General features: G+C 37.6%; 3 protein-coding genes across 6 annotated transcripts in view; all 3 read left to right on the top strand.

Annotated features, from left to right (window-relative positions):
• The window catches only part of LOC126923895 (sonic hedgehog protein), an 84,497-nt gene extending 80,309 nt beyond the window's left edge, over positions 1–4,188 (top strand). For all 4 annotated transcript variants that reach the window (XM_050737831.1, XM_050737830.1, XM_050737828.1 and 1 more), the window contains one exon: positions 1,665–4,188. In XM_050737831.1, coding sequence (XP_050593788.1) covers positions 1,665–2,350 — 686 coding nt within the window. In that variant the 3' untranslated portion in view covers positions 2,351–4,188. The remainder of the gene's footprint in view (positions 1–1,664) is intronic.
• A 9,189-nt stretch (positions 4,189–13,377) lies between these two features.
• LOC126923919 (short transient receptor potential channel 5-like) lies at positions 13,378–14,531 on the top strand. Its single transcript, XM_050737875.1, has 2 exons — positions 13,378–13,658; positions 14,211–14,531. Exons 1-2 carry the CDS (start codon positions 13,488–13,490, stop codon positions 14,529–14,531), a joined length of 492 nt encoding a protein of 163 aa, XP_050593832.1. The 5' UTR covers positions 13,378–13,487.
• Positions 14,532–14,533: 2 nt separating this feature from the next.
• Positions 14,534–21,548, top strand: LOC126924494 (short transient receptor potential channel 4-like). Its single transcript, XM_050739039.1, has 6 exons — positions 14,534–14,671; positions 15,726–16,027; positions 16,403–16,654; positions 17,614–17,729; positions 17,812–17,970; positions 19,046–21,548. Exons 1-6 carry the CDS (start codon positions 14,595–14,597, stop codon positions 19,214–19,216), a joined length of 1,077 nt encoding a protein of 358 aa, XP_050594996.1. The 5' UTR covers positions 14,534–14,594; the 3' UTR covers positions 19,217–21,548.
• The last annotated feature ends 5,940 nt before the right edge of the window (positions 21,549–27,488 follow it).

Here is a 27,488-nt window from a genome sequence, read left to right as displayed (position 1 = left end):
TCTATTAGCTCTATATTTTCCACTTCAACGTTTTTACCGATTACCTGAATCCTCAACTTCGAACCGTTTAGCACCTTCAAATAATTTCCATCTTCAAATATCCCGTTCGAGACTGGTTTCTCAAAACGTTCGATTCCCTGCTTCTGGCTCTCTTACAGTGAATCAACGAAACGCAACGACGTTCTCTGACATGATGGCGATTTTCCGCCGCGAAACGTCGGAATTCATCGGTGGTTGAAGGCCTCGAACCGGAAGGGATCCGGTCCGGTTTGATCAGGTAATCGGATCCGTGGACTGCGGTGTCGCCGTTGTCGACCAGACGAATCGAACACGGTTCAGAACGCCTCATGTGTAACAAACTAACCGTGAGAAATTCGTGGCAATCATCCCTTGTCGACTACCCCGTCGTACCTCGTAATAACAATTGTTGGACGGGAATAATCGCGATTTCCCCTGAGAACGTGGCTCTCTATATCGCGCTGTTGCGACCCACCGACGACAGGCTTCATTTAAATTTAAATTTCTGTCCGCGACAACGTCGATACGACTTGTTATCCACGAGGTATCATTCGATGCGTCTCCTCTGATATTTCTTTCGCTCTCTCTAATAGCCACGTAGACTGGGAAGATAGTTTTTCACGTCAGACGCAGGGAAAATTTGGTGGAATTTTTATGGATTCGTAGTCTACGATTTGATAGCTGTGCGTATGTGTACGTTCTTTGCTGCAATTCAGGGTATCGTCTATTGCGTTGAACGATCAACGCATTCAATAGGAAAAGATTTTTTATGGTTTTTAGCTTCCGTGAAGGGGAAGATTGAGAAAAATTTCGTCGCTTTCAATTTTTCTTTCTTTCTTCTTTTTTGTTTTAATCGTTAGAATACACGAATACAAAAGCAATGTCGATACATTGAACGTATAAAATTTATATATTTTCAAATAAAAGATAATCGTATCGATTGCTGTATAGGAGAGAAAATTCATCGAAATTTTTTGAACTCGTGTTACTTTCAATGAAATATGATCGTATGAATTCGTGCTTTAGAATTCAGCGTGACGATCACTGGAAGACCAAATGGGAAGTTGCTCGGTTTTTCTATGCTGTTTCGACGATCGAATCACCCCAAATTCGACGTCAAAATCGCAGTAATCGATACTTCAGTTTCATTAATCTCCTTGGCACAATTCAATTTTCGATCATCCCAAAAAAAGAATCGACTTTCATCTGTTCTATTAGGACTCGCAAGTTTATTCAGGCGACGGAGATTCGATTAAAAGATTGAAATATAGGAAGAATGATTGTCCAATATAAAAGTCTTTTATATAATATTTTATACTATAAAAGACTTTTTTAAATATTCTTTTTTAAGAATGATGTTATTTAAGCATAAGAAATATAATTTTTTATTTTTTATGTCTATAATAAACAATATACAGTAGAACTCCATTTATCGACGCGAAATTTTAGTCGCAACCTTCCCACTTCTTTTTCGTATTTCGGTGAAATATAATAAAAATATATTCATCATTCATTCATCACATTCATCGCATTAACCAATAAGCATACGCTAAATTAAACACTAACAGTGTTTTACCAATAAAAAATCTTGGCAGAAACGTTTCCAAAAACCTCACACTTTCTAATCAACCACCCTCTTCTTTCAGAATCATCGTCAGCGGCGAAATCCGGAGGTTGTTTCCCGGGCAGGAGCTTGGTGCGAACGGCGGACGGTTCCTCGAAGCGACTGGATCAAGTGCAACTTGGTGAGCGAATCGCAGCCCTGGACTCGCACGGTGACATCGTGTACAGCGAAGTAATAGCCTTCCTGGACCGTTCATTCTCCGAGAGGCGACAATTCGTCCAATTGACCACCGAATCTGGTCGAGTTCTCACTCTGACACCAGCTCATCTGGTCCCGGTCGAAGGCAGATCCACTGTATTCGCTGGCAGAGTTCAGCCAGGGGACAAGATCCTGGTAAGCGACCCAGTCAATGAAAACGAGGTTCAGCATCGTCTACGATGGGACAAAGTAATCGACAATCGATTGGTTCTCGAAGAAGGCATTTATGCTCCTTTAACAACGGAGGGAACGGTGTTAGTCAACGATGTGGTCGCTTCTTGTTACGCGTTCGTAGACAACCAGGAACTGGCTCACTTCGCGTTCCTTCCGTACCGAATGTGGAGCGCTGTGAGAACGTTTTTCGAAAGGAGGCTCCTGGAAGCAGAGGACCTCAGGTACACGGATGTGAGGCAGGACTCGAGAACGGGGCAAGAAGGCATACTTGGGTATGCGTCCTTCCTCTATTGGATCTCCTCGTACGTCACGCCATCGAGGATGCTGTATCAGTGAAACGCGGTCGATCGAGAGGATTTCTTCTCGGTTTTTATCTTTCTTTTTTCGTCGAACGGACTGCGAAACGCGTTCGCGAGTGCCCCACGTGGAGTCAGGCGACGGAGGATTTCGAAGGATGTGGAAGATCGTTCGAGGTCTCTTGACAAGAATGCACGTGTACAGGGGAAAACGATGTGGAAGAACTGAGGTGGAATCGGAATGGAGTTGCAGATGTACTTCGTTTTGGAACCCAAAGAATTTGTTCCTCTTTCTTCCTTGAAATATACGAGAGTTTGCAACAAGTAGAATACGAAAATATAATGTAGCTAAAAAACTACTACTTTTTGGATTCTATTCGTTAACCCTTAATTACAGATGTTGGTGCTTATAATATTACCATGTACCAATATAGTGGTACATGGATTAACGTTTTATTTATTAAATCTCTCTCTTTTGAATTAGAATTAATTTAATGTAATTATTTTGCTTAACGCACGATGTTTCGTAAAAATGAAACTAAGGGAAACAAAGGGCGAAGCTTCCTAGAGTGGAAGATGATCGAGTGTTGAAGCATTTAAAATTCCATGCTAAATTGCGATAATGATATGAAAGCTTACATTTAGTCTATAGTTGAGAGTTAAACAATCTCATATGTTACGAAAGGAAGCGACAAATTCAGTGTGTCTCAAAACCAAGTTGAACCGAAATGATAATAAAAGTAAGATAGAAACGAACGAATGGACGAATACGAGACGAAGTGAAAGGTCTACGCACGTGTTCCTGCGCCGTAAAAAGAAGAGATCCTGGTTGTTAATAATGGAATAAACAAACGAAACGATCGTTTGTCCTTTTCTGTTAAAAGGATTGGATGTCTTCTTTTTTTATTCATTTTCCATCGAGAAATGTACTCGATGCGTGGACTGTGCGCGTAGCTGGAAGTCGAAGATGCATGCAGAAATGAAGTTTGTTCTGGCCAGTGACCTCCCCTCCATTCATTGAATTAACGTGTAGTATACTAGGTATTATCATCGAGAGGATGGAGTTGAAACGAAGCTTTAGAAGAGAAGAAGCTTGTGCTCTTGGTATAGTGTGTGTATAATACGAATATATAATATAATTATTGTAATTTTCTTCATTTTTGGCTTTCTGTCTGTCTCTTTCTCTCTCTCTCTCTCTCTCTCTCTCTCTCTGTCTATCTGTCTGTCTATCTGTCTGTCTGTCTCTCTCTTTCTCGACGAATTTTACTTTTGCGCGCGAATCGTGTTTTTCGGATTATGAGATGGATCTTTTACGAAACCCGATTAGAATGAAACCTTGCGACGAATTCGTCGATAAGTCGAACGAAAGGGACATAGTGCGTGTTTGAAATTTATTTATGAAACTTTTGTTAAGATGAGAGGGTCGATGTTCGACGAGATGCTTGGAATACTTGAAAAGTATGCCCCGTTTTGTACTTTGTGACGCGAGTGAAAAGCATTTGGCTGAACTTATGTAAAAATATGGTTTGTCATTTTTCATGAAATGCGCGATAAAATATTTGTGTTCATTCGTGCCACGTATTCTGTGAAATAATTGATTTTTATGTGTTCACGGTTCTGCGTTTTATCGTTCTCGTAAAATACGTATACGTCCCATAAATTTTCAGGACAGGTTTTATCATGTTCGTGATTTATTTCTTGACGTCTTGATCAAAGTTTTAATAATATTTGAATATTTTTCAATATTTGGAAAAAAGCGGAGGATTTTACAGGATCATTTTCTGTCTGTGTGTGTAATTATTCTTTGTGACTATTGGAAGTATAAATTATCGTACATGTACAAAATTTTTAAGACTTTTTTTATTAAAAATTATAGAAGTATAATCTTGATTATTTATTCCTAAAAAATATTTACGTAAAACATTTATCAAGCTACGAAGATGTAAATTATTTGCCTTAGAATATTTAGGATGTAACATAATTCTGTTTAAAAATTCGGCACCCGTTTGTGCTTCGAATATTTCGAAAATTAATTAGACGCCTACTTAAAGAAGGATAAAGTGCGCAATTTTTTACCTACGAATCCTTTTAGGATAATAATGAAATTTTGTTAATGAAATAATGAATAAGATGATTTATGATACATTTCCAATGCCGTTTATGCAAATTACAAACATACTATCTAAACGAGTTACCGGCAAAGATTGAAATTATTCAGCCAAATCACAGAGACACGTTCATGTTCGTTGCAACATGCTATACCTTTTAATCGCTTCTCGCCCCCGATCTTGCCTCCAGAGTAGCGTCGACTTTCATTCATCTAATGCGGCATTCTAATGTTAGAAACAATTTATTTATAGAGACTAAACGTTGACGTTCGTTCGTCGATCGATGCTTTCTCATCGCGCTTTCGGTGCCCTGTGTATACGTATGCAAAGTAGCAGAAGAAGCTAGAGAAAAAAGAGAAAGAACTAGAAAACGGAAAAAAAGTATTACGTCCCCGTTACCTTTTCCCCAAGTGACCTAGAAGAGAAGAAGAAGACGAAGAAGAAGAAGAAGAAGAAGACGAAGAAGAACAGATTAGGAACGCTTCAAAGAAAAGAAGAAAAGCGTAGAAAAAAGAAAGAATCATTGTACATAGTCCGCTGTTCGCCAGTTTCTTTTTCTTCTGTAGAATTCTGCGAGCGCCGCGTTTCCCTCAACTCGACCTTTTTTTTAATCGTATCCCGTATAGAATTGCTGCATTTAACGCCACCTATAAACCCAAAACAACGATTTTCTCTTCCCCTCGATGTACAGGAATCCCTAGCGTGAGATATCGCATATTCGATTTTTCCAAGCATCATCGATTTATCCGGAATTGGCTGAGGATGATTAATTTTCACGCTAGAGAGGTTACTGCATCGACGCCTAAGTTATCTGCAGAAATTTATATATTATATATTATAGTAATTATTATTATTATTAATATTATTATTATTATATTATTATTATTATTATTATATTATTAATATTATTATTATTATTTGTACGTAGCGGAAACAAATTATAAATTATGTATATACACCATCGATAGATTGAATTACATCATTAAACACAGCAGAAACCAATGTCCCATCATTGTCTTTCACCTTCTTATCTTTTTTTTTTTTTGCTTTCCTAAGAATTAATTATTGACAGATATTTTATAAAGTTATTGAACAACGAAGGAACATGATTTACGTATTCATTAATGAAATGATCTTCAGATATACGGAATATGTATCTATTTTCTTCTATTTTAAATTGCTGAATGTTTAAGGGATCTTTATATAAACGTAAAAGGTTGAAAGAAAATTGGACGAACGTTCATAGGGGATGAGAGTCCTACGTCTCTTTGCGCATCGTTGAAACGCTAATTCCAACCTTGAATCGTTTCCGATTTGCTGTGACTTAAATTGATTTCGTTCGAAACATCTACGTACGCATTACGCGTCGTTTATAATTATAAAGATATTGGTCAATATGGATAAGATAATAGGAAAATAGTAAAAGATAATAGCATAGTTGGAGGATCGTTTCGTCGCTTTATAAAATTACTTTAAACTATATCTATTTTATTTTTAGATTTTCGAGTCTGATAAACTACAGCCAAACGCAGGTTTAAGAAGGCGATAGTTAATTTATCCTCTTAGACATTGCTCGAGCTTGAAATATAATTTAAAAAGTGGCCGTAGATCGAAGCAATCGTGTCTGAATCGAAGAGAAAAAGAAGGAAACGCAACGAAGTTCTCTAAAATCGTTGCTGCTTTGTTCATTCGTTCTGTATGAAATTTACACGTCAAGCTAAACTACATCAAACTCGTTTCACGTAAAACGTGACGAACATCATTTTCTCTAACGTAATTAAGGTAGATCCGTGCTCAGAATGTCGCAGGAAGTAAATCAAGGTGACTTACCAAGGGTGAGTATTTTTAAATATTAACTCTACCCTTTAGATTAGGTTATAGGTGCTCCTTTAACGTACAATTAATAAAATAATTAATTATTTTAAATAATTGTATCTACCTTTCGATCATCCTTTAACAAAATATAGAAGATTTCGTACCTTTTATTAAATAAAACAAAGCTCGTTCTTCCAGTTTAATTCAATTTAGGATCTTACGATCGTAATATTAACGAGCCACTGACAGGTTCATTGACGTTTCAGGAATCTGCCGTGATGATTTCATACTTGCAAGAACTGGAGAAACACTTTTTCGAATTGGTCGCCCATGGGAATGTTCCGGACGTAAGGGAGTTTCTTGAAAATAATCCGCAATTCAATATCAACGCTGTTGACTTTCAGGTAAGATTAATAGTGCGACGTTTTATCAACTTTATCGAAGAACTTAATGATTGAGTTATTAAATGTCGTGAAGCTCCCGTGTATTTTAATTCCTTTAGTACCTACTTTTAAGCAGAGTCTCTTCTAATTTTAATTTATCGATCGATCGTAAATTTACTAGTTTTTCAAGTGTCACGTGATTGTAATATCGTTGCGTGCGAGACATTATCGGTTACACTAGAAATAATTCATGGTAAATTCAATAAATAACTCATACTACAATCGTTATTGAAGCTTCCTCTCCAAACTTACATTAAGCGATCGTACAGAGATATGATTTATTATACATTCAAATACACACATTTTTCGCGCCATTTTCGCTTAACATTCTTCACAAAATGTCCCGAATCTCTGCAGTTCTCTGTACCACATTCTGTATCAAGTTATTATACGGATCTCATTAATCGGAAAATTATCGATCTGATCGGTATCGAATTTTTCTTCAAAATTATTCCATGATATTACGACGATGACGATATCCAAGGATACGCACGATGCGATGACCGTTTACTAACTCTTCTCGTATACCAGGTACAAGCGTGCACTTTAAAACGTGTAGCAAAAATTTAGTGGAAGATGGTGAAAAACAGCTTCCCTTTTCGTGGGAGCTCGTAAAGATCGTCGGATTTATCTGCTATCGCCGGTTTCCCACAACATAACCGTAAGTGGTGTCCGTCGTTTACGTGTCGATTCAGCAGAAGGCCGCAGGTAAAGTGGACATACCGACTATTTTCTTCGTGTCAGGACTCCCCTTGACCCCTTTTCCCGAGATCATTTCCGATGATTTACACAATGGGCCGCTCCTTTTCCGAAAAGTTCAAACAGCAATGCCGTCTCTTTGTTCAAATCGCGGCAAACTATCGATAAAATTGTGAAACGAGGAAGAGAGAGAAAAAAAATGAAGAAATAAGAACAGAAGACGACGACGAAGAGGACAAGAATTGAGAAACATGGATATCACAGATGCAAGAGGCGATGGGGAAACGAAAGCGGAAATGAAGTTGTAGAAGACAGAGTCAAAGAAGAAATGATAGGACATAAGAGTGCCAATGAAACGCGCAATGAGGAAGAATAGGGGAACGAAGAAACGAGGACAAGAGCAACGATGAAGATAAAATGGAAGATTGCCGCAAATATACAGGGGGTGTTTCCAAGATCGGAGTACAATCGGAGAAGAAACGATTCTTCGAGTAAAAGTAAGTCGAGAATTTTTTCGTATAAAGGAACTTCTCATTTTCTCGGAAACGAAGCTTTGTGTGAGAAAATTTTATTCTTACTTTCTGCTTACTTTCTCCTTTTTTTTATTGTGTTACGATTTCAGAAACGCCATGTATAAAGAAGACGAAGAAACGAGAATAGGGGGAGAGAGCAAAGGATGACAAGATTTCACTAGCGATGAAATCGACGGAAGAAATACAGTACGTACAAAGGAGAGTATCGATAATGTACCGTGAGAAACAGAGAAACTGCAAAGAGACTGATTTAAGCCAGGAAACGTAAAAAGGAAGAGTATCGGCGAAACACAACGGAAGAAGAAGAAGAAGAGATCGAGGAAACAAAGAAGATAGACTAGAATCGACCAAACTACAGAATCAAAAACAACAGGATCAAACTAGAAAAAGAACTAGAAAACAGGGGAACAAGGAACTAAAGAGGAAAATCAGAAGTCGACAAGTCTACGGAATCAAAAACGAGAGAATGTGAGAAAAGCCAGGACTTGTACCAGCAAACTGAACAAACAACGTACAGAAGAAAAGAGCGAGGAAACTGAGGGAAGAAGGAGCTGAAGAAAAATAAAGAATCGAGGAAACCGGAAGAGGACGAGAAACGACAGAAGGTAGGAAAAGCCAAGTTTTACATTATCAAGGAAACATACGAAAGAGAAGAACGAGAAGGGAAAAAGAAGAAAGAGTGGAAGCAAACGAAGAGTCGACGAAACTCTTACGCAGAAGCACCGTAACCGAATGAGAAAAAGCGAGACGAGGTCTCGTTATCTCCGATCTTCACCCCGTCGAGATACACGTACCCCCCGTGGAATGTTACCCCCTCCTTCGGCAACGTTCGTGTCGTCCTCCTCTCTTCGGGGTTCCCAAAAAGCCCAACCCTCGTTTCGCTTTGAGCCGAGGAGACACCGCCACGGCCGATCGAGGACGAAAGCGAGAAAGAAGAAACTGTACGGCGAAAGAGTGGAACAGAGGGAAGAGATGGACGAGAGAAGTGAAGAGAATGCCGAAGAAGAAGGAAGAGAAGAGAGGGAGGGGATACGGCGCGAGAGAAACGGAACGAAAGAAGCGCTCTGGCACCGCTTTGCCTCCGTGTATCTACGGCCATATTTCAGGCCGTCCTTTACAAGACAATGGTTTCAGCCGAGGACCGATAAAAATTATTCAAATGACTGGTCCCGCTGTAAATTCCATCCGGGAATCCCCTTGCCGCCGCGTGCCCTCCGCGAGAGCCATCTTCTTCGTGAGCGTGCGCGTGCACTTTGGAAAGAACCTGGAGGATGCTCTCGTTTTTTGCATACGATATAATATTCGCGAACACGTCAGGGCCAGCTGGAAAATTTGAGCGGCAGAGAAGGTTGCTTTATTTCGTGTATTTTTTCAGGCTAGAAACGGTAGTCGAATGGCGTTTTAGTCAGATGAAGATAGATACTGTTAGAAGGAACGTGAAAGAGACATTTGCGATTACGGCGGAATAATCGATTCATCAAAAAATCGACATAATACTCGTTGAAAATTCAATCGACACTGTTTTACGATGCGTTCGAATCAAAGTTTCATTTTGATCGGTGTATTAAAATAATTGGACATTCTTTGCATTCTGTTTATGAGAATATCCTGTTGCAGGAGCAGATACGTAATATTGTTGAAGATATACAAAATTACAGCTAAGCAATCAGATACGTAAGAAGGTGCGTAAATTTGATAAATGATAACGACAATTGACGCAAGTAAGAAAACTGGAGAGAACTCAGGATCTATCACGAGAACGTCGCAATAAATTGAGTTTCGATCAGTCTAAAAATTAATGTCATTTATTCGTAACAAAATACGAATATAACGTTGTTGAAAATAACGTGTTTCGTTGCACATTCCCAAATTCTGCTTCTCTCTCAAGCACGATTCTTCCTCCTGCAATCATTCTCGCAATAATTCCTCATAACTTGGCAACCATTAATCATCACCAAACGACCAAACAATCCCAAACAACAAATCACTCGCTCAAAGAACCTCAGCGAAACCCCACAAAAAGAATTCGCCAAACATGAAATTTAAATGAACCGCGCCATCGAACCACTCCGTAAGCAATAAATTCCCTTTTCCGCAGAAAATCAAGCTATATATTTCCCCCCTCCCCTCTCCCTTCCCATTATTCCCTTATTTGACGTACGACGACTTCCACAAATACTGCGAATAAAACAGTCGATGCCCTAATTGCTTCGACAGCGGAGACTCGTTCGTGTTTATTCTGACGCGAAAAATCGGCAGCTGTGTGGAACTCGATTTTGGAAAAAAGCCTAGAGGCGGCGTATATCACAAGGCGGGATCGTGTCGGTTTCACAATGTCCCCTGGGAGACGGCCGAAAAGCCAGGATATCAGGAAATATTGTGACCGGTGTGTCGGCGGCAACAATGGAGTTAGCCCATTGTCGGTGGCCGCCTCTGTTAAACGCGCCGCAGATGGGCGACAAACGTCGTCGTCCCATTCTTCCTACGAAAAGGGACACGGCCGAGATATCGTGGGCCAGGAGGCAAAAAGGAGGAGGATACAGGAACGAGAGAGAAAAAAGGGGAACAGATATAGAGAAGTTGGAAAGTCGATTTCACGAGGACCAACAAGCGAACAGGAATTCCGTGATTCCTGTGGAAATACGTGGAACGCCTTTTTGTGACACGCGCAAGACGATGGTCGGGGATTTCTGTCGTAAACGAAGTCGATCGTCGTCGTTGTTGTTGAGTATTATGGACATTGTGTAAGGGAGCACGGAGAACGAGAGGTCAGTACATACGATGGTTCACGAGAGTATTCTCGAACGCTTGTATTATAGAAATCTTTCAGGAATGTATGTATGCTATAGAATCACGAATGTGTGAATTTTCGTTCTTTGATTGTGCGTAGAAATTAATCGAATGCCTTTTTCTTCTTCTTGGCTATAAATTAAGGAGACGAGCGTTGCGACTGGAGTGCGGATTTTTATGAAATACATCTGGAATTTGACGATTAGATTCCGGTTAAGGGCAGGAAAGTGTCTATTTATGGTACTTGGACCGATAAAAGGGAGAGGAATGTGGTTTTTATGAGTCTTTTAGGGTCTTGGGAATCCTGTTATTTTAGGTTTATGAAAATTCTTCTTCTGTGTCCCTCTTTTACGTGTTTGGTAGATTATCTTCTATTAGGAACGGTTATTGGCCTACGAAATTGTGAATGAAATTTGACGAAGATCAAAACGTCGAAATTTGTCGCCAAGTGAAAGCGTATTGAACGTCGTCGAGATGTATCTCAGATCGAGCAAAATGCAAACTAGGTGAATATTAAGCAGGCAAACCTTCAACGTACGATAGTAACGTGACAGATTACAGAATTGGAGACACCTCAGATGCACCTCCTAAAAGAAAAAATAAATGAAAGATATGTGAAAATTTGTATCGTAATGAAATATACGAATCGCAGACCATTTCGACGACAACTGTATCTCTTTCCTCGTTATCACGTCAAAAAATTCACGAAACATCGAACATAAAAAAGGCACAAAAACAATTTCAAACCTCTTTGTATACACCTCCGATGCACAAAAGAAAAATATATCAAAATTTACAGATTCCTTTTTCACTATCACGTAAAAAAATCCCCAAAGTATCATTTCAGACCATACAATATCCTTAAATATCATACCCTAAAAAATCTCCTTAAAAAAGACCTAAAAGCATCGATTACAGAAAAAAACCTTTATACGCACCTGCTGCACACCGAAAGAAAGATACGTAAAAATTCGAAGTCTAAAAATGAACGAGATACGTCTGTAACAAGGTACACGTGTCACGAATGATTCTGTGCTTTCTCCCGAACGAAACACGAGATTCTTTTTTCTTTTTTTCGCTAACGAGAGGTCATGGCCTTTTTTCAGGGTGTCACTGCGCTTCACATCGCGGTTAGTGACAGGAACACGCCAATGGTGGAGTATCTCCTGACTCATCCGGACATCGATCCGAGTGACACGCATCTACACGCCATCAGGGACAACGAGATAAAAATCGCCATGATTATTTTGAACAAACTGAACGATCTGTCACCCGGATTGGAGTACGCCGGTATAACGCGAAGCGCCGATTTCCCGGACGAAGCCACGCCACTGGCGATCGCTGCTCAATACGGACACTTCGAGATGATCAGTATGCTTCGAAACAGACTTCACTTCCTTCCGAAACCTCATCCACCTAGCTGCAATTGCAAAGAGTGCAAGTAGGGAAAAAAGAGAAAAAGAATTAATCAATGTTAAGAGTAAACGGGCCCTTTTACGCAGAACCCTATAGCAACTCACGATGATTCGGAAGTTAGAGAAAATCGTAGTCGAAACATTTTCATCTTCGATCAGATTCAGCTCCGCTCGCATTGGGTATATTTTATTTCTGCTGTTTCTTCCACGATGCTTCTTCGCGGCTTGTTAAATGTAGCGTGTAACGCAACTAATATTATTTTAGATATTTACTTACTATTCAGCAAATTCGGCTTCGGTTACGTCCACGTCAGAGTCAAAGCGTTTCGAAGATGTTCGTATCTCCAACGATCCTATCGTCGCTGTTTAAATTACCTTGAAAATGTAGACGATCTGCGAGAACGAGGCAAATTTTCGTTTCTTGAAAATTGTTATGTTTTGTCTCTGATATGGATCAGCCAATCGACGAAAACATCGGTAGATCCGGAAAAGTATCCATAGTGTTGGAATATCTACCATGGATAACTTTCTCTAGATTTATTATTTTAAGAGGATTGCAGAATTCATTTTGTCCGACCAACTGGTTTCGAAGTTTACTGCAAAATAGCTATAAGACTAAGAAGGGATTGTAGCTTGATAATTTTAATAATTTTATAACGTAAGAGCTGTTCTATGGGTCAGAAATTTTTACGCGATAAGGGTAACAACATCTAACTTGACTAACTTTTTGTAGTTTTGTGGGTTGGACAGGATTCTGCATAACTGGGCCTGATTAACGCTTTGCGGTCCGAATTAAATCGAACATTGAATTATTCATCGTGATTCGTTCATGCTCGATACATTGGATTCAAAGAATGTTCTTAATTGTAAATTTCGATAACCAACGATTATACCGCGGATCTTTACGGGTCCATGGAGAATCTGTGAAAAATTGTAGTTTCGTAAAAGGAAAACGAAAAGAGATTCGATCAAAGAAATGAAGTTAAACTATGTTCTTGTTCGATAGCGTAGAAGCGAACGAGAGAGGAGCGACATTCTTGCGATAGAGAAGATGCGATTATTCTCGTACAGGGCAGTAGCAAATCCAGCGTACATATGTCAAATCGTCGACGATCCGATTTTGGAAGCGTTCAATTTGTCTTACGAGCTACGGAAAGCCGCCGAATTTGTCAGAGAATTTTACCACGATTACATAGAACTCGCTGAGGTTATTTTCCTTTTGAAGATAAAAATCCATTAATCAGTGTGCCATTCTCCTAGGATAAATTTATCGTAGAACGTGTCATTCTCTTGGAACAAAATTCTTATAAAATGTGTATCGTTTGTCTATCGAATAAGTTCTAATAGAATATGTCGTTGTTTTCATAGAACGTGATGCAGTTCGCGACCGATCTGATCGATTGCGCCAGAAGCGTGGACGAAGTAGAAGTCATCTTGAAGCAGTCTACTGGATTTGCCCATTCGTATAAATTTATATACCCGAGGCTACTGTTCGCGCTGCACAACACGCAGAGAACCTTTGTGGCTCATCCTAATGTACAACAGGTTGTAGATAGTAATCGATACTTTATAGACATACTTGTATACTATGTAGTAATACTTTAGAAGAATGGCGTTAATTTAGCGAAAGAATTCTTAATTTGACGATGCCGGAAAAATGAATTCTAAATGCGAGCCACGTCAGAGTGTATTATCGAATAAAATTGTATCGTTTGGCGAGAACAGCGTGACGATTCAAGATAGAGCTGTTTTAAAATAGCGAGAAATATACGTGAAAAATATTTCGTTAGAGATCTCCGAAATCCAAAGATTATTAGTCAAATTAAGAAGTTTTTTTCCATTTCCAAGCGATTTATATTAATCGCAAGAATTATCGACCTTTAATATATACCTAAATATATCATACACAATTAGAAAATGAAGCAATATAATGACGAGCATAAATAGCTTCCCGCCCCGGTAAAAGTTAAACGTTAATATTACCATATTTATAAATGCTGGCATATTTTTAGTAAATTACAAAAGCCAACAATTTCGTTAAATTCGTTAAATTTGTTAATCGTCTGGTTAAAGACACCACGAAATTTCAATTTGCAGTTAATTACGAGCAAGTGGATCGACGGCTGGTACGAATGGAAGATCATGAACCCGTGGATGAAGTCTTTATTCATACTAATGCGAATCTTCATGCTACCGGTGATTCTGGTAGTGGTTTTGGTCGCTCCAAACTCAAAGAGGTCGAAATTTTGGCAATCGCCGGTCAACAAGTTTATTTCATCCACCGCCAGTTACTTGGTGTTCCTGTTGATCGTTTTTCTTCAATCGAACGTAGACAAAACCGAACAGCTTCGTGGACCGCCTAACTCTGGTATACCCTATTACCTGATATCGACACATCGAACAGAAATCGAACAGTAGCGCCTTGACTTCTCACCTCCGGCTGCTTCCTCAGTATACGTCTGGGTTTTGATAATTTACGTGATGTCGTACGCCTGGTCGTTGATTCGTATGTGCATAATACACGGGCCGAAGAGATTCTTCGCTGGACCGTGGTACTGGTATGACTTTATATTATAAATTCATATTGTCGATGGACGACATTTAAAATGAAAATTACTTCGTGTCACATTTTATTTTCGTTTCACTTCGTAATCGTACCGCCTTTCATCTTCGTTTTACTTCGTAATCGTACCGCTTTTCATCTTCGTTTTACTTCGTAATCGTATTACTTGCCATTACATCGTATTACTTTGTATTACTTTGTATTACGTCGTATTACGTCGTATTACGTCGTATTATTTCGCATTACTTCGTATTACGTCCTGCTGTACGACTTTTGTACATTAAAATTATCGAAATTTCTCAAGTTATTTCGTATTCTATATAATCACTAGACTGCGCTCTTTATGAGATTTATGGGAAGTTTGAAAGTGTAAAAATATACAGAATGCAGATACTATGCAAAGATACATATCAAATGTCCAATGTACAGCCCATGTTATGATATTTAGTGAGTTAAACAGATCGAGATTTAGCTTCCACTCTTTCAGTTGCATTTTAAAAAATCTAAAGTTGCATGGACATTCGCGGTCTAATAAGGATATATAATGACAAAAGCATAGGACTAATAAGTTGTAATTATTTCTGTTTTATTTATTATCGAATACGAAGCTAAATCTGATAACTTAACAGAGTTACACGATCTTGTGTAACAACAATGAAACCAAGTGAATTTTATGAATTTTTCTTTAGACTAACTACTGATTATATGGAACTAGACCTTGTGTAATGATGATGTAAATAGTTAGTCTTGGAATGCAATCTCAAGTATGTGATTTAAATGTAACATCATTTCGTTAAAACATTGAGAAATATTAAAAATCGAAAATCGAAATATCAAAAGAACCTTCTTTATGCAAAAGCATAACATTTTCTTGCATTTTCTATTCTCATTTCTTCGTTCTTCTCGCGCCAAAGCATTTTCAATTTTCCATTGATTAATTTGTCAATTATTCGATCGTTGGATCGAACGAGGTTCTATTATATCACACTATTTTTCTAGTAACAGTTCTGTATTGCCACTTTAACGAAAAAAATTTGAAACGATGACAGGTTTGAGATGATCATGATATCCCTCTTTATTCTGACCTTCCTGTATTGGATAACTGCTGCGTTGGACGTGAGAATAAATGGTCAGCTCGAATTGGAGAGGAAATATTGGAACCAGTACGATCCAACATTGATCGCCGAAGGAATTTACTGTCTGGCAACGATAATGGCCTTCCTGAAATTATTGTACATCTGTCAGCTGGACTATCATCTGGGCCCACTTCAACTTTCTCTCGGGCAAATGATCAAGGACGTTGTCAAATTCATCATTCTCTTCAGCATAATCATTTTTGCATTTACCGCTGGTAATACTCGTAATTTATCAATGTTTCTTTTTCTATAAATCAACGCTTACTTTCTTCTTCGTATATGAGCTATACGATATTTCCAGTTTAAATTTACACCGAAAATAAAAATTATTTCTCTGGAAATATTCAACATAGAGCTTGCTCGATTTCGCGCAATAAGGTGAAGTTAGACGAATAGTCGAATTTTCCTCTGTTTAATTAATAAAGCAATTGATGTTAAACAGAAATATATTGAGATTTATTCAGGAAATTTATTAAAATTTGTCAAATAGAAAGTTTAAGTTCCTCTAATAAAGTTCGATGTATTCAATAAGGTTGGACAAAATTGCAGAGAATTAATAATGGAATTGTTTGTCATTGTCGTTCCTTTAGGCACGTGTAAACTTTATCAGTATTACGAGGATATGATTCAAATCGACGATGAATCGAAAATCAAGACCCAACAGGTCAGCTCGTTCGTTAATTTCTCAGCCACCTTGAAGACTCTTTTCTGGGCACTTTTTTGCATGAGCCCCATCGAAAGCGCTGATGTGATAATTGAGAACCTTCCGGGAGAATCGGAGAACGAGACCATCATCAATCATCACACGTTCACGGAGATTATTGGCTATATAGCCTTTGCCGGTAATACGCTTATCTAAATTTCCTTTTCGCTTTGTCGGGAAATCCAGATAAAGTTCGCTTGAAATTCCAGTCTTTGTCTTCTAGAACGATATTTCCATTGATTAATCATTTTAAACTTTAACATCGTAGTTTGTAATTTATAACATTATCGATGATCGTATCGCTTTAGTATCTGATAAATAAACCTAAAATAAAGTGAAATACTCACGAAAAATGGGGAAAAATAGGAAAACTAAATATATATAGTTATATGATATTACGTTTAATTTTAATTTATTTTTAACATTTACTTTACATTTACTTTTAATTTTTGTTCAATTGCTTAGAATAGGAAAAGTTGCAATTTTTTCCTTTTGGGAGGAAGGCGGGATATAGGATAATATTAAAAAAATATCTTGCCATTTTTCCTTCTTAAGTTACTAATGGAAAACGATGTAATAAACATCTAAAACCTTTTCACTGAACACAGCATGTAACATATAAAATTTAAAAGAGATCAAAGTACATTTAAAATACGCGAAAGGAGATACCACGCTAAAATGTGGATGACATTATAGGGAAGGAGTACAAAACAATTTATTACGGCTTTAATTAAATTTCATATTAAATATCATTCTGCCTTCCAGTTTAATGAAACAGAAATATATGTATGAATTTCGCGTATAATTTATAGGTAGTTAGAAGGATCGTTAATATATTAAAATAAAGTAAATTTTAGCATTTTCAATATAAATGATAAATTAAGAGAAAAATATCTTCCAAACACAAATGAGATAAATAATACATATATTATTTATCTTTTAATATTGATTTTTAAAGCAAAACCTTCATACAAATACTATTTCAATGTTTTAAATATCATTTTTGAAAAATTATTTCGAAAAGTATCTTTTATTTAACAATATATCTTTGCTCTTCTTGCGCTCTAAATAACATCCACTGTAATCTCTCTTTTTCAGGATTCACCTTCATCGGTGTGATCGTGATACTGAACATGCTAATTGCATGCATGTCCAACACGTTGACGGAAGTCACAGAGAACGTGATCGTGGAATGGACATTCGGGCGAACTGAAGTTCGAAAGACAATCGATAGTTGCTTTTTAACTGGGAAACAGTAGATTCTAGGATCAAACTAATTAAATATCCGCTTTTCAGACTTACGTCGATTTCATGCTCACGACTACGCTCCCACCGCCATTTAACATTATTCCAACGTACGTTGGTATTCAACCGATTGTCGAGTACCTGAAAGTATGGCTGAAACCAACGTCAAACAAGCGTGCACGATGGGATCCACATCACTGTTTTTATATTGTTAGTAAATTTAGCATTTAGTAAAAGTTTCAGCGCAATTGGTGCAACTATACGAATAACGTTTTGTATATTTTGTATCTTGAAGAATTTGAAAGAAGACAAGCTTACCGTTTCTTTAGAAGTATCAGGTTGTCCGAAATGTAATGTCTCTTTCATTTTATAAGGAAATAATAGATGCACATTTTTGTTTCTATTTCCAGCAGAACAAAATGGGTCATACGTGATTTAATAAAATAATATAAAACAAAAGATGTCGTGCATCTATTTTTGTCTTATAAAAGGGAGGAAACTCTTGGGACAACCTGAGACTTGCTTTTATTAATTGTGACCAAGAATCTTCTACTATTATATTGAAATGAGAAAATCGTAGGTCACTGGAACATTTATAATGGTCATATTTATATTTTGTAAATATACATTTATCGATTAAGAAATTCTTTTTACGAAGAAGATCTTCTAACGTTGTTTAAACTGGACTTCGAATGAATTTTGCAATTTGTTCTTAATATGTATTTAAATTCGTGGCTGCAAGCTCCTTTAATTTAAGCTTGAGTTCGATTATTCTGTTCAGAACACGCAATCCCTTTAACGATATTTCTTTTCGATAAAAAATATTTCATAATATGAACATAATCGACGTAACGATGAATTTTAAATGACAATGAGCATCAAGTCGCTTGGCACGAGAAGAAAAGAAAAGTTGGACAATCCTCTTGTCTTGCTGTTACAAATGAAGACTGCAAGGGAAGTACATCATAAATCACGTTTTCCATTTTTCACAGGAGAGAAGTTTCACAGTTCAGTAATTCCGTATTACCAAAATTGTTTTCTTGATTTACACTCCATTTTCTTCACAATGTTAAAAAATGCCATTTGTCGTAACAAAATTAGAATAATTAAATCGCCTTTAAATTATCCTTGGTACTTTACAAAACATCGCCAACCTGTCAGCTAATTTGAAAAGAATTATATTTTTAAAAACGTATTTATGATGCTCCTCTTTCCTTCGATCTTCAAATATTTTATCGCCAAGAGCAGTGCATTGTAACAGAACGGGATTTCTACTTATTGACAGGAAACCTTGACGGAGGAAAACAACGTAGATTTCTCGATAGTGATGTCCCAGTTGGTACAGCGTTACTTCCGGAAGAAGGATAAAAAAATGGAGGAGAACGAGGTGGAGAAAGTAACGAAAGAGATCGTGGAGCTAAGAAATCTTCTAAGAGACGCTCTCACCACTGTTTGACGAAACAATCAACGAGGCCAAATTGATTTCTACGAGCTTCCCGTCGAGCTACTTGATGAGCATCCGCGACTATCTTAACGCCGAACGAGCAAACAAAAACGTCGTTTTCTCTTCTCGCGCGACACGTGGGCGCGGAATCGTCGAACGAAGATCGTAATTAGCAAATAGATCGAAGAGAAATATCACAGCCTTGGGAAAGCACTGGCAGTCTGCGCGTGAATTCAACTCACTGTATTGGCGAAGAGCGCAAAGCATTCGTCAAACGAAGAAGGAATTTCTTCCGGCTTCATCGATCCTCGAGATTCCCCGAAGAAATTCCACGCTCTTTTCTTATTCAAGATTCCTGCTTTTTGTTTGAATATCTTTGACGAGTGCAGAGATCGAAATGCTGCGAAAGTCATAGTTAAACGATGCAAGTAATAGGAAAACGATCGAAATTAAGGGTAAAGATGAATTATTGTATTAAACTGTAGCTATAGCGGATATCTTGTACAATAAAATGTATTTTCAGTGCCGACGACTCGCTGATGTATTATTCATGCATAAATTCGGCCTTCTTATTATCATAGCACGTACGGTTGTTTCAGCGAAATGGAAATTTTCCATTACTACGTGATGTTTTCATGATGTGGAAACGCTGGAAATGTTATTGGCTTTGTTACGATGAAAACGTGAGCTCGTTTGATGGGTGCCATACATTACGCTGTAATAATATGTATACAGAAGGATACGTGTGATCCGTCATTGGCAAAATTCACATTCGTGCGAATCATTAAATTGGCGTATTTTCTTGAACATTTACGGAATACTGTTCCTCCTTTCTCGCAACTTCAACTGTTGCCCACAACGTGTAATATCGTAGAAATTATTCGTGGTTGACAGGAAAGGCGAATTTGTTGAATATATCTCCTCCGTTCCTTTTTCCAATTTTAAATTCAAATCCGAAAATAAATCTCTGGTCGGTAGTTTCTTCGGTTTTATATATTTCCTTTTTTTTCCCCAGTTTCATAACATAAATTCTATAGCGCAAATAGTACTTTAATTTCGTTCGGTGGAATACCGTTGCGTTTTACTCGCATATTCTATTTGTCTGTCCTATTTCGATTTCTGTTTGCCAGCTTCGCAAATAAATTCACCCGGCGTACACGGCGTCTCGTTGGAAACATTAATCGTGTTGAAAAATCCCATTAACGAAACGGTTGTAGCTTCTGTCACCGTAAGAATTCGCCAGTAGTATCGACATGAATTTATTTAGAACGTCAGCCCCCGCAAATGAAATAGAGAAACCACTTTCAGGATCCATCCATATCAACTAAGTGGGAGGAATCTAATCCTGTGGTCGTTGCGTGAAGCCTATTTCCTGTGGCGAGCCCGTGGATGAAAGAGAACGTATTTATAGGAGGTAGGAAAGAACGGTCGTATTCTACCAGGAACATCTAGAAACCCCGTGAATAAGAGGGTTTAACGACCCTTCGCAGTCTTGCGGAATATTCAGGACCCTATGACGACGATTTTTCTGTCCGTCTTGTAAGAAAAGACGGCTTAAAAGCTCTTTCCACTAGAGAGCTTCGCCTCTTCGGTTGTTTCGACGTCGAGAAGCGTAAAGGGTGAAATATCCCTGGCGGAGAATTATGAGTAAAGAGCGATAATATTGGCAGAAATGAAAATATTCGTCAAATACAGCGTGAAAGGAAATAGGAAAATTTATAACGTGCATTAAAATTAAAATTGAGTGCAATTTTTGTAAAAATTACGCTTCTTAATGTATCAGAGTGTGAAACGATGGAACCATAAAACGTTGACAGAAATTGAAATTTCTCAAGCGGAATATATGTAAGTTTTTGATGTTGTAGAAACCATACTTGTTGATGTAGCAGAAAATACAACGGTGGAATCGTAACGTTCGCAGAAATTGAAATTTCTCGAGCGAAATATATAGTAGGTTTCAATTGTTAAAGAATCATACTTGTTAATGTATTAGAGAACAAATTGACGAGACTATAACGTTTAGAGAAATTGAAATTATATTAAGACCGAGAGTATATTCTTTGGAAAAATTATAACTCTGTAACAAAGGATAATTCATAGCAATTAACGTGGATGAAGAGCTGTCATGGAAGATATTTCAGATATAATTCATTCAGAATTTCTGTTCCTCTTCGTTAAATTTTAAGTGAATATTAATAAAACAAGACTATATCGAAATGAAAAACCAGGGATAAATAGCTTTCATTCCATCGAATAACCGAAAAGAAAATGTAAAATGTGAACTTTGTCATCTAACTCTTTTATCGATGGATCTTACGATCGAACCACTAATTCGACAAATAAATTTCTCGACGGAAGTGGCAATTCATTTTTCTTTCTTCCTTTATTACATAACATTATTTAGCAAACAAAACTTGATGTTCAATTTTAGGAAAACGCCATTAACTTCTTCGCTCGTCGAACAATTCATTACATCGGCGAATGTCGGAGCTGTTATACGTAATTGAATCAAAGGAAGAAACTTGGCTGTGGAGAACTTCTCGCTTCATAAAATATCGCCTCTCGATGGAATTCGTGAAATATTCTTTTAATCCCTGGCCGTATCAGACCAACGTGTCAACGTCAATTACTCAACCCCTTCAACCGTCTCTGCCATGTTGAGAGCGCTTCGGGCGAATCGAAATCAACGTCCACGTAAAATGTAAACACCATTAACTGTAAAACGCTGTAACCAAGGGCAACGTGTTCGCGGAGCGAGCAAACCCCCGGAAATCGTATCAATCGATCGACGTCAGGAGCCAGGTAATGATTTGAGAAAGAAAAAGGTAAAAGGTTTAAAAATAGAAAGAACAGATGAAGAGAGGAAAAACGTGTCACAGGAAGCATAATACGGCGATATGAGAATATAAACAGAGCACTCGAACAAATCGATACTCGAGCAGAAGCGAACCGAAGACTCGCGAGACAAGCGAACTCGACCGTCTGAAATTGTCCTGGCGTCAGCTTTTTCTTTTTTTCTTTTTTCTTCATCCTTCGTGACATAATATCAACATTTAAACAACGAAATTGGTCGCCCAGCTGGATAAGCGATATTCGATATAACGAGACGCGATCGTGTATCCATTAGCTAGCCGTAATATTGTAGATGAGCCAACGTCATAAGTGACAGTAATCTAGGACACTCGCCGCTTCCTCGATTATTGCTTTATCGATAGAGCGTTCTTGACGCGAAAAGTTGCGATGGTTTCGCAATAGTTTGTATTAGATCACCGTTATATACGTAACAACATATTAGAATGATGAAGAAACAGTTACCGATATGGAGGATCATAGTGATGGCGCAGCTCGGCCCACTACTATTTCTCATAAAATAGATCTCGCAAAATTAGCGATTGTTTATCGTTCTAAAAGATTATCGTTGTTTCCATCCCTTGAAAAATGAACTATATTCTTTTACCTAAAATTTCGCGCACATACACACGCGCGCCTCTTTATGTCATTTGTCGCTGGGGAATTTAAGTAAAAACTGCAGCATATTGCGTCACATTCTTTAAACGAAGAGGTAAAAATTACTTGAAACAAACTTCCAGCCCTGCGAAGTTTCAAGTTGTTAGTCACATCTTTCCACGGCCACGTCGCAACGTTAACCGGACTTATAAAATCGAGCGAAAGAGACGAAGAAGAAGAGAGAAATAAGAGAGGCGAAAATAAAAAAAGAAAAGAAAAGACACAAATTAAAAAGGTCCACGCTGGCGATAATTCTCTCGATATTATCTCCGATGCACCAACGACCACGGCAATAATTCTCATTTATGAGCAACGCGTGTACGATATATAAAAGTCCGGCCACTTATTTCGCCGTTTGGCGTTCCGATCGGCATTCGCGTCGCGCCAGCTTTCGCTTGGTGAAATATAAAACGACCGTGGAAAGGTGCATGTCACGCACGCCGCACCCCAAAGCTTCTCTCACACCCTCTAAATCCCGACCTCGCTTTGACGAGGTCACTACGCGCGCAATTCGAGTCCTCAGAAATTGCCTCTTTTCCAGACGACCACACGATAGCAACGATTACTGTTACCCGAGATAAGGGGCGGAAGAGACACTCGTTAAACGAGCGAGAAACTATGAACGAGGGATCTTGTTCGGTTCGAGGAAAAGGGAAGAGGGAGGAGCTTCCAATTGGCCAACTTATTGAAGTACACGTAGGTTAATTATGATAGAAATGGACTGGTATTTTCTTTTGCAAGATAATGGAATATATCGTGGAATTTATTAGTTACGAGATGCAGTATCGCGCGGACGATGCTTACGACTTTACGAAATGAATCGACGATATTGTTAGTACATTTTTCAAGTGTTCACAGCGAACGGTTGACTTGAAACGAACGAAAGTCTGTTTCCGAGAAGATCAACAGGACTCGCTCGAGAAAACTTGGAACTTCGAGTTGAACATTTAACGTGTAACTATTTTTCTAACGCAAGAATATTGTACAATGTGTACATTTTAACGAAGCAATAGAAAGTAGAGTATATTCCGCGCGTTTCGTTCCAATTACAAGTGTAACTGCAGAAATCGTACCAACTGCGTGATGTAACAGCTTTCTACAGATACGCGGAGGAATCCTTCTAAAATAAATTTTACCTCGAAATGGAAAGGATGTCGTTCCGCGTTTTCGTTTCAATGCGATAAAAAGAAACACAGAGGGACAAGAAATAAGATAGAATACAAATAAGTATTCACGAGCGTTCCTCCACGGCGGACGAACGATTTAAACCGACGACAATGGCCAAGAGAATCTCGGCGATCGGTTATAAAACGAAGAAACGATTAATGGATTGATGGAGAACACAGTAGAGCTAAAAGGATGACTACTAGTCAAAGGGCCGCGAATCTAATTCGTTGTTTCTGATACAACCAACACAGCCATAAAGATAACGTGTATCGGTCAAAAACGTCGGTATGTACAAATAAAACAATATAGCAACGCGTGACGATAAACGATAGACAGATGGCATTATTTGCGTGCCCCTATTGCCCGCCTCATTGATCATTAATCATCTTTCCAGGCCTGCAGTAATTCGTGCTTCGTTAAACTCGTCAGTAGTATATCTCGTTACTGTTCAGACGAACTCGGCCACATCTAGTAGTAGCGGCTAGTAGAAATCAGACTGGCACGCGTATGTGCCATAAATATCGGACGGCACTGATATTACCAAGGGATATCGTTCGAATTTAATCGCTGGGAAATCATCAAAATATTTACGCGGCCTTCTGATCCGACTTGTTTTCATACGCTACGATGCTTAATCGATATCACCGCTGTTATAAAGACGGACGAATGGAACGGCTTTAAAAAATAGACCGCATCGAGTTTATGGGATTTATACACATGGCGAAAAAAATAATGCATTTCGTGGTTCACGCGAGATTGTTTAACGGCTGAATCAGAGGAAGAATGGAAAAATTGGATGCTTATTAGTGGTAAAGAGGAACCCGAAAAAAGCAAAGAACGAAGCCGTTATTCAAATGGTTTGTGTGGAATTGTTGAGAGTTTATAAATGTGCACTACTGCTGTTTGTGTTTTAATGATTACGGAATGCCGTTCGTTTGTATTCTGATTTCATTGGATTATTCACGAATAATTAAATGGGACGTGGTTTTTGTAAAGCTTTTCAACGTTATGGCTCAGGGCTTTTTTGTGATTTAAACTTCCTTTATAAATTTGATCGTATGTTTCGTTTGGGACTAAATTTAAAAAATGAAATATTCCTATTATTTAAAATAGGATCCGAGTATTTTTGTCACAATTAATTTTAATTCTATTCATTTACATTTACATTATTCTATATATTTTTTTCGAACCAAATATTTGTCGTTTTAATTATTCGATTTCCGACTCTCTTCCCAATATCAATTTTACGTAACAGTGTTATAACTTCAATAAAATTATACAATATATAAAATATTAGATATATATCTACGAGGACCTCTAAACGGACTATAAATAAAAACAAAAAGCGACCTGGTAAGGCAACAAATTTAATTTAAAACAAAGTACAGCTCGAAGCCTTATCGCACATTTTAATCATCGTATAATAGACTTTTACGTGGTTGTGCGAGTTCAATTTTGTTTGTATAACAAACTAATTACACTCGGCATATTTTTAATGAAAAACCCTGCGTGGAATTCAATCGTCACTTGGAAAATTGATTCTGCTCTGATTTTCGAATTTTTACGTTGCAGATAAAGATTTTTCATATTAAAGGGAAAAAAATAGCAACGAAACATTGGAACTAAAATTCCTGAAACCTTGACGATACAAAACTTGTCGAATATCGTTTTTGACGATAGGAAAACGATATTGATGATAGAAAAATGGCACGGATAACATGCGTGGTTAAATAAAATTTCAATCTTCAAATTAGAATCTTCCACGGAAATATGCAAACGAGAAATTGAATAAAACTCATCGTTTGATCTATGCATTTGTTAATTCTACTTCAAACATGCTATTTCATCCTCGTCCATCGTTTCTCGCATACCTATACATATTAAAATTTAACGATTCTCGATCGAACTTTCTACGAATTTTAAATAAAACTTTGCCGCGATCTGCCAATGTAATATCGCAAAAATGTGCAAAAACATAAGTCCAAAATATGCAAACACGTGCCATATAATGTTAGGTTGGAAACAATCGACGCCAAGTTCTAGTACGTGCTTAATCAGATTAGATGAGTGTAATTAATTATAAACTTTGGGGAGTAATAATTACAAAGTTCTGGCACGAACAACGGAACATTAATCCTAGTTGGGTACTAAATTGCTATTTAAATGTCGGATATTAAATTTACTATCGTACGAATTTGCTTTGTCATTAGCTATTATAGCATTGCAAATTACAATTCGAAATTATAAAATGTATCCTATTATGTACGGATGAACGCGTTTAATGTTTCAATATTTTACTTGAAACGCGATGATAAAACGATCAATCGTAAAATAGTAAAGTTAGCTTATAAAGTACGTTTATTATATCATAAAATAACTTTTCAATAAAACACGAATTCTGTGAGAGTAGAGTATCCTTCGTTCAGCATAACATTTTTCTAATCGAAATTCAGGATATTTCAATATCTTACATTATACGCGATATTACGAGAATCATAGAATATGATAAACTTCATTTAGATAAAATAAATTCATCGAAGTAGTATCTACAAGTTCTCCGAGTGATTTAACGAAAATCCAACTCCAATCGACTATCAAAGCCGTACATCGTTAAAATTTGTATTTTATAATTATTGAACGATAAGGTTAATAATTAATAATTAATAAATAACCGATAGTAGAATAATTATATTCAAAGACAACAAGGAACCATTTCCTTTCGCGACATATAACCAATTAGCTGTTGCGATCATTTTGAAAAGTGTGTACCCAAAATGTGTCGCAAAAAGTAAACGAGACGACGAGTATACTCGTCAAGTACAGAGTACGTGTGTCTGTTCTAATATAGGATCAAGTTGTAACGAGATCGCTGTATTATTTTTGAATTTCATCACTGACAGGGCTCGTCGTAACACAAAATAATGCCATTTCTTCATGACGACTATACTCGTCAAAAACAGCTAACTGATCAACGACCATTAGTCGATGTGCATCAATAAATAAATAAATAATATCAGTAGCAAATAATAATTTCTTCCAAATTTTACATCATTCAGTTGTGAACAAGAGTAAGCTTAAAGTTAGTATGTAATTTATTCATATTTATGCACATTTTAACCATTTTTCTATTAGCTATTTTTCGCTCTATTGTCAAATACATATGTACGTATATTCATTGCTAATTCTACTCGGTAAAATTATGGTACTTTTTGCACCACTTACTATCTAATTATCCTTTCGTCCACTATCATAGTTATCGCGACGCGCTGTCGATTTAAGCTCGCACTAAAAGAGTTAACGCCACGAATATTCCGTAGAATAAATCTAGGGAAATTGAGGAAACACATGAATCACGTTTCCAGACTCGTCTATCGAGTTATTCGTCGATTACTTTCGCAGTTATCCTACGGTGTATTACCAAGGGAGGGATCGAATCTTCCCCAAGAGGATCGTAACGCGTAGCCCTGAGTTCTTCGTATTCGAAAAAGCTTACGATAGATAAGATTCGGTTATGGTATCGTAAATTTGATGTCAGGAAAGGGGCCGATAAAATGCATCTCCGGCGCTCACGCAGCGCATCCGACGATTTCCATGGAATATTTGCGTAAGA

This window comes from Bombus affinis, chromosome 14 (assembly GCF_024516045.1).
Source record: "Bombus affinis isolate iyBomAffi1 chromosome 14, iyBomAffi1.2, whole genome shotgun sequence".
NCBI classification, from domain to species: Eukaryota; Metazoa; Arthropoda; class Insecta; order Hymenoptera; family Apidae; genus Bombus; species Bombus affinis.
This window is presented reverse-complemented; position numbering and strand designations above follow the sequence as displayed.